Here is an 8,242-nt window from a genome sequence, read left to right on the forward strand (position 1 = left end):
ACTGTAAACTCCATAATGCATAGTTATTACTTTTGTTTTAACTATCAATTATATTTTAAAGAGATTAAAAATTAAGTAAAATACACATTGTGTTTATTCACCAATTTACCATCTTGGTGCTCTTCATTCCTCTAGGTAGATTCAAATTTCCCTCTGATATCACTCTCCGTCCTGAAGAATTTCCTTTAATATACTTTATAGTGCTGGTTTGCTGGTGCTGATTTCTCTCACCTTTTGTTTAAGAAGTTCGTATTCCTTCCTCAGTTTTGAAAATTATTTTTGTTTAGAATTTGATATAGTACAGTTGACATTTTCGCTTGTCTTTCAACACTTTGAAGAGGTCACTTCATTGCCTTCTGACATGCATAGTTTTTGACAAGAACTCCATCTTTCATCTGCTGTTTATTATTTGTAAAGTGTCCTTTTACCCCTCTGGCTGTTTTTGTTTTTCTCTTTGAAAACTGTCATTTTTGGTTTTACTTTAAATTGACTTACCGTGGTTTTCTTTGCGTATGCTCTCTTTGGGGTTCATTAGATCCTTGGATCTATGTATTTGTTTTCTTCAAATTTGGAAAAAGGGCAACTATTTCTTAAGTGTTTTTTTCTCTTTCCCTCTGCCTTGTCTCATGTTGGGGCTACAATTCCATCCATGTTAGACTAGTTGATATTGTACCACAGGTCACTGAGCCTCTATTCATTTTTTTTCCCTAATTTTTGTTCTTGGTGTGGTCCATTGGGATAGATTGTAGTGCTAGGTCTTTAAGTTTAATTATCTTTTCTTCTGCAGTGCCTATTTTTCTGTTAACCCATCAGTATATTTATCATTTTAAATATTGCATTTAATGACTAGAATTTCCATTTAGGCCTTTAAAAAATCTTCTGTTTCTCTTCCCATCATGTTGATGTTTACCTTTGAATATAATGAAGGGTGTTTCTCATCACTGTTTCAATGATGTCTGATAGATAATTCCATCAAATTTGTTGTTCTGGGCCTGTTTCTATTGACTGATCTTTCTCCTGTATTAGTTTGATAGGGCTTGCTTCCATAACAAAATCCCTCAGACTTGAGTGGATTAAACAAAAGAAATTTATTTTCTCAAATTTCTCGAGGCAGGACATCTAAGATCAAGATGGTGGCAGGGTTGATTTCCTCTGAGACCTCCCTCCTCTGCTTACAGGTGACTACCCTCTTATTGTCTCTTCACATGGTCTTTTGCTTTGTGCATGTGTCTCCTCTCATGTCTCTTCATGTGTCCACATTTTCTCTTCTTATAAACATTCTTGAAGACTGGAGTAGGATACACTCTGACAGCTTTATTTTAACTTAATAACATCTTTAAATGTTTTATCTCCAAATACAGCTATATTATGAGGTATTGGGGGTTTGGTTTTTCAACATACGAATTTTGAGGGGACATAATTCAGCCCATAACACTCCTAGTTAAGGTTCATAATTTCTTGCTCTGTAAAGCTCTTACTAATTTTCTATTGGATACTGTACATTTTGAAGTTTAGATGTTAAATGCCATAGGGTGCCTGGGTGCCTCAGTCGGTTAAGCATCCAGCTCTTGATTTCGGCTGAGGTCATGATCTCACAGTCATGGGATCAAGCCCTGCGTCAGGCTCTGGGCTGACAGCACAGAACCTGCTTGGGATTCTCTCTTTCCCTTTCTCTGTGCTGCTCCCCCCGCCACTGTCTCTCAAAATAAATAAATAAACATTAGATGTTAAATGCCAAATTTTGATCTTTCTCTTCAATATTGTTGGACTTGTTTCAGGCATGCAGTCTTGTGACTTGGATTCAGTCTGATCTTCCTAAGTCTTGCTTTTAAGCTTTGTTAGTATAGATCCAGGGCACCTTCCATCTATGGCAAAGTTGTCCAACATCCACCCTGCCTCTTGCCTCAAGCAAGGTGATAACTTTCTAGAATACTATCCATTGCCCACATATGAAATACAGATCTTTTCATTCTGGTTTGTGGGAATATGAATTATTCACAACCTTGTGTAAACTCGGAATGGTTTTGCCTTACTGCTTTCTGCTACTTCCTTACCCAGATTCATGTAGTTTCCTCTCACACCTGAGCAAATCAGTATTCAGCCAAAGACTTGAGGGTTCACCTCTACAGATCCCCAAAGCTTCCTTCTGTGGATCACTCTTTCTTTCTTTCTTTCTTTCTTTCTTTCTTTCTTTCTTTCTTTCTTTCTTTCATGTTTATTTTTGAGAAAGAGTGCATGCAAACTGGAGAGGGACAGAGAGAGAGAGGGAAACAGAGGATATGATGCAGGCTCTGTGCTGTCAGCACAGAGCCCAACATGGAGCTCGAACCCACAAACCATGAGATCATGACCTGAGCCAAAGTTGGGCACTCAACTGACTGAGTCACCCAGGTGCCCCAATCTCTCTTCCTTTCCACATTCTTCACAGATTCTAGCTGTTTTGTCCTCCATGAATTCCATTCTTTGTCTCTTCAGCTCAGAGCCCCAATCTCAGCATGAATTTCTCTGTTTTGCAGCCTGTAGATTGCCTTCAGGCAATAAGCAGAGACAATTGCTGGACTCATCTTGGTTTCTTGTTTTTTGTTTTTTTCTCTTTTTCTAGTGAATCGCTGTTCTGTTCTACCTACTGTCAAGTATCTGAAAATATGTTACTTCATATATTGGGGTTTTTCCCCTAGTTTTTCAATGCATGAGGATAAATCTAGTCTCTACTACTCCATCATGGCTGCAAGTGCAAGTTCTATTTTTGTAGTTCTTTGTTTCATTTTTCAAGATGAAATGTTTTAGTAAAACCATTGTTCAAGTATTTATTATAAAATCTTGATACCCGTTTAAGTGGATTTACCAGGTTTGTTTTTCCAGCACCAATTATTCTCAGCCAAGCTAATGAGGACACACTATATTTGCCTAAGATATGATATGAATTGTTAGTAATTTTGATATCCCAGGAAGAATTCAATGCAAATAATAAATTTTGGAAGAAGATCAATGTGAAATACTAGTTATTTCCTGGGATTTATTTAGTCTATTTGTTAGGGATATGTATAATTTATCTACTAAAATTTTATGTTAGCAAATAATAAAATCTGTTTGGCATTTATTACAGTTCTTAGAGTGTATAAATAAAAAATGAATTGTATACAGATTAATATGCTTTTGTTTCAACTTGGATATAAATTAGTTACTTAAAATTATCCTTTCAAATTGGTAGTAGCTTTTCTTTGTCTTAATCATCACTGCCCGTGCAAATTCATGGGCTCTTTAGAGAAATGCATATAAAGCATCTAGTAAGAGAAGACTGACATGATCCAGTGTGGACGGACATCTACCACTTGCTGTTCTTGATTTTGTTTCTGCATGTAACGGAAAGGCTAAAGGCAGACTTCTCACTTTCTGTCTGATAATAAGCAAATATGTGCTTGTAGTTGCATTCTTTGAGCTATCCTGATTTCTAGTGGGAATAGCATGAAGTAAATAATGTATCTTCATGGTGATCACTTACATTTGGAAATAATTGAGAAATTAATTAACTCAGTATGCAAAGCAGCAATAAATGGATTTTGTTAATACCTTAAACATGTTTGTAACACATACTTCTTGTTATGTTCTGCCTAATTTTTCACCTGATTTTCCATTTTCTCCTCTGTCTTACCAGGAAAACAGTTGGTGTTTTCTGCTGTGGACCCAGTTCAATTTCTAAGACCCTTCATAAACTGAGTAACCGAAACAATTCGTATGGGACAAGATTTGAATACAATAAAGAATCTTTCAGCTGAAAACCTTTGAGATGAACCAGGACTCTGAACAAGGAATGAGTGCAATTTCTAAGACTGAAACTCAGCTGAATCAACCAGCTGTGTCATACCAAAGAGTAGCAAGGTTTTCTTATTTATGATTATTTAAAATGGAAATACAGAGAATGTGGCAAGATGACAGGTCACATTACATGTTTAATCTGGAAACCAAAGAGGCCCTGAAGAATAGTTGATGTGATGATTCACTTTTCAATGCTCAGATTAAAAGAAAACTATTAGATGCACACTGTTGATTTTTATGGCAGATTCAAGAACTCCCTAGTGAGGAGCTGTGCTTGCTCACTGTGACGCTGATAGCCTTGGTCCTCTTTAAATTGTTTTTGGTTGAACAAATGCAACATTGAACAAAATTAAAAATTCATTGAAACTCAGATTACATTTTCTACGTGAGTATAAACAAGAGTAGCTTTGATTTTGAAAAGCTTCAGGCAAATATATTAGATGTTTGAAGATATAGCACAGGACTCTATTAATACGGGTACTTTGTATCTAATCTTCCTCACTACTGATGCTAATACCTCTGTTTGATGTCTGTAGACTTTATGCTAAATGAACTTTTATAAATGTTGATATAGTATCTATTTTTACATTTTTCTTTCTTCTTTTTTCCTGTCTATAAGGAAATCTCCCCTCCTTTGCATGCATTAGAGACAGTGATTTAATAGGCCCTTTCCATCCACAATTTACTTAATCTATTACTGTTGCATAGTAATGAGGAAAATATCATTACTCTAAATTATAAAGAAATATATAGACTTTCCTTTTTCAGCATTTTGGCCTCTATTATTTTTATTTACTCCCTCCCCCCCCCCCCCCCGGATAGATTGTCTTATTTTTAGCCTGTTAAGGTACTTTAATTTGTACTTTGAGACCAAAGAGCATTGTGTCTCTCAGTGGTCACCAAGATAGAAGACATCTCTCTTTTGCCACACATTGGTTTATACTGGAGACAATGAAAGTACAGTGCCATTCCTGAACAAAAGAACGTGTACTTTACTTTCTACACAAGAAGAAATACTTCATTAGTATTTAGGTTCAGAATCAAGAATATTATTTGTTGCACCATCTGGTATTCTGAGTCTTGATAGAATCTAATTATTGAATTTCAAGTCACTGTTGGGACTACACTGCATGATCCTATCGATTTAGGCTTGCTGGCCATTTCATTCTTGGCTCAGAGGAAAAGTCATCTTCCCTACTTTAAGAATTAAGGCATTTTTGCAGTTTAGTGATTTTGTTGTGTAGACATCTATCAGTTGCTATTGAATATAGCTGAAATAAGCAGAATGACTTGTCTGTTAAAATATTGCATGGTATAATAGAACATGATAAATGCTACTGTTACTTTTTGCTCTGATTCACTGTTAGCAATCAAGCATGTTAAAACATCTAGCATTGAATGCCCATAAACATATTACTTATAGATATTTCTTCCTTCCCTTGGAATTTTTTCTTCTTCCTTCTGTGGAAGGATAATCAGAAAAGGATATGGGAAATGTGCAATATTCCTGCAGATTTAGCTCTGAAGGCATATTTGATAACCAATACATCTTGGCAACACCTGCTAAACTAAAAAGAATTTTCAGAAACACACACAACAGAAGTAGGAAAAAGAACTGTGCGTTAGTACAGGCTTGATGTGCAATGCTGACTCTTTACTGATCATAGTTTATTTATGTGATTGTATTAATACACCTAATTTCAGTAAAACAGGCAGAAGATTTTTCAAAAAAAGAAACATCTTTCTTGGTAGGTATACTATTCTAGATGAACATCCTGTCTCTTAAATTCTAGCTGATGTTCAAACATGAAGTGTTAAACACAGCTAATCTTTGCTTCTGTAGGTAGTAATAAATTAGGTTTTCATCACACATGTAGAAGAGAGTTTTGTTTTTTGCTCTGGGGCTACTTCTTGTCATACAGATCTTTGTCATACGGTCATTTTGGTGGCAATAAATGTTAAAACTGAAATGGAATCTTTGAGATGTCTATAACCTCGCCCTTTGCAACAAGCCGACAGTTTTTTCGCAAGATGATGCAAGTTGAAGAAACAGTCTATTTGCATGCATGTTAGCATGCATGAGCAACCTTAGGGGTTTGAGTTTTTGTTTTTGTTTTTTTTTTTTAAGTTTATTTATTTTATTTTATTTTTTGAGAGGGAGAGAGAGAGAACGTGAGCAGGAGAAGGGTCAGAGAGGGATAAAGAGAATCCCAAGCAGGATCTGCACTGTTATTGTGGAGCCTGATGTGGGACTCAAACCCACAAACCACGAGATCATGACCTGAGCTGAAACCAAGAGCCAGTTAACCGACTGCGCCACCCAGGCCACCCACTGTGGCCTTGGATGTCATTGGCTAGTGGTGTGAATATAACAAGTTGCTCCCACTCTGGGATTAAAATTTTTCATTTAAACTAGATTAGTAGTTATCAATCATACCTGGGTAATATATCTCTTTGGAAACCTGATTAAAAGTAAATATGGGGGGAGGGGCTCCTGGGTGGCTCAGTTGGTTGAACGACAGACTCTTGGTTTCAGCTCAAGTCATGATCTCATAGTTGGTGAATTCTGGACTCACCTCGGGCTCTGCACTGATTCTCTGTCTTGGGATTCTCTCTCTCTCTCTGCCCCTCCCCTGCTCGTGCTCTCTCACCTTCTCAAAATAAACTTTTTTTAAAAAGTGAATATTATGACATTAATACACAATATTACATACAGTGTAATTACAAATAACCTCCAACAGCAAGGACCCCAGTTTAAGAACCTCTGAACAAAATAATCCATCACTCTAGGTGTTTCTACCTATGCTTTTCTGTTATATTTTTTGCAAGAAACCATCCATTTGTATAATATTATAGTAGGAAATTAACTCTGTGGACAAAGGAAAGGAAATTCTGTTCATATGCTCTCAAACAGAATCCAGGTTCTGCTTTATGCAAGAGAAGGCTGTGATTTTGTATAACAATAATAATGAAAGACTCAGATTCATACAGATATATACATACATATATACATACATAAATACATATATACCACACATAAATTCAGGGCTTCCTTTTTTTTTTCCTTTTTCTTTTAAGTCAGGTTAAAAATGAAAAAATTGATAGTTTTTTTTTTTTTCATTTAGCGACTTAAAATGCCAATTGGAGGATTGTAATGATAGAGTCACTTAAAGCAAAGAAATAAAAACATGGCAAAGATAGGCTGAATTGATTTAGTCTCTATCTCCAAGTTACTTACAACTCCCCAAATCAGTGTTTACTTGGAGCATTCAGAGAGGTAATAGACTTAAATCATAAGGCATTGTTAAAGAGGATGACCAGAAGCAAATGAGCCACAGTCATCAACAGATAATGCTAGTGCTAAAGAGTGTTCATTATATTAAAGAGGAAAAAAATTTACTTAAGGTTAACCCAGCTGAACGTTGTTGTTGTTGTTTTAAAACAATGAGACACATTTTTAAGTGCTACTTACGGTAAACATTTCCTTTTTGTGTACTATTCAGGACATTTTCATATCCAGCCATGTTATACAAACATAACTGAAGTTAGGAGTACTCTTATTTTGTGGTCGAGAAAACTGAGGCATAAAGGGAAGTGGTAGCTTGCTTGTCATCCACTGAGTGAGAAGTATGGCATAGGGAATACATAGTAACATTGCAGTAACTTATGGTTACAGGTGGCGACTGCACTTTTTGTGGTGGGGAAAAAAAAGTCATCCATTGAGTTTGTCACAGAGCTGAAACTGGGGTTCAGCTTTCCCCATCTCTGTGTTTTCCCTCCCCATGACATACATACACATCTAGTAAGACGTATCTTACTCCCTGTGAAGCATATTTAGTGGTAGGTGGAAAATAAGGTGCTATGTGTTAATTCCAGATTCAGGTGCAGAGAATCACTCTTATTCCCTATGCATCTTCCGATTCTAAATGTGGTAGTCCTTTATGTTTTGCAATTAGAACCTATTTCCAGAAGTCAGTTTTGAAGTATGGCAATGGTGCTAAAGGGATTATGTTCTCCAGAACTTTGTTGTGGAGAAATGTGTAATAGTGTAATTTTTAGGAAAAACTAATATTTAACTTTAAATTTGGATTCGTAAACAGAAATCATAACTTCCCTGCTTTCTAACCTCCCAGGGAAATGTTGATATTAAACAGATGATTATTGTTCTCTACTCATATGACCATAATGTTGAGGAGAAAAGAATCAGCTTTTTGTTAACTAGTAAGACAGGAAATAAATGAAATCAAGCATAATGAGCATTTACTTCAACCAGCACAGAACAATGAGAATTCTCTGTCTCCTTCTGTCTAAATCTCCACTCCATTACCCCTGCTTCTTTATTCCACACTGTGGTATTCTCAAAGGACAGAGTTGCAAAAGCTAGCTAGATGAAGTTTTCTAAAGAAAAGAAGCAGAAGACTTCCAA

The 8,242-nt window shown here is 36.0% G+C and overlaps 1 protein-coding gene across 4 annotated transcripts in view; it reads left to right on the top strand.

Annotated features, from left to right (window-relative positions):
- NOX4 (NADPH oxidase 4) overlaps positions 1-4,575 on the top strand; it is a 168,233-nt gene extending 163,658 nt beyond the window's left edge. For all 4 annotated transcript variants that reach the window (XM_047823952.1, XM_047823954.1, XM_047823951.1 and 1 more), the window contains one exon: positions 3,656-4,575. In XM_047823952.1, coding sequence (XP_047679908.1) covers positions 3,656-3,776 — 121 coding nt within the window. In that variant the 3' untranslated portion in view covers positions 3,777-4,575. The remainder of the gene's footprint in view (positions 1-3,655) is intronic.
- Positions 4,576-8,242: the final 3,667 nt, after the last annotated feature.

This window comes from Prionailurus viverrinus, chromosome D1, assembly GCF_022837055.1.
Source record: "Prionailurus viverrinus isolate Anna chromosome D1, UM_Priviv_1.0, whole genome shotgun sequence".
Lineage (NCBI taxonomy): Eukaryota > Metazoa > Chordata > Mammalia > Carnivora > Felidae > Prionailurus > Prionailurus viverrinus.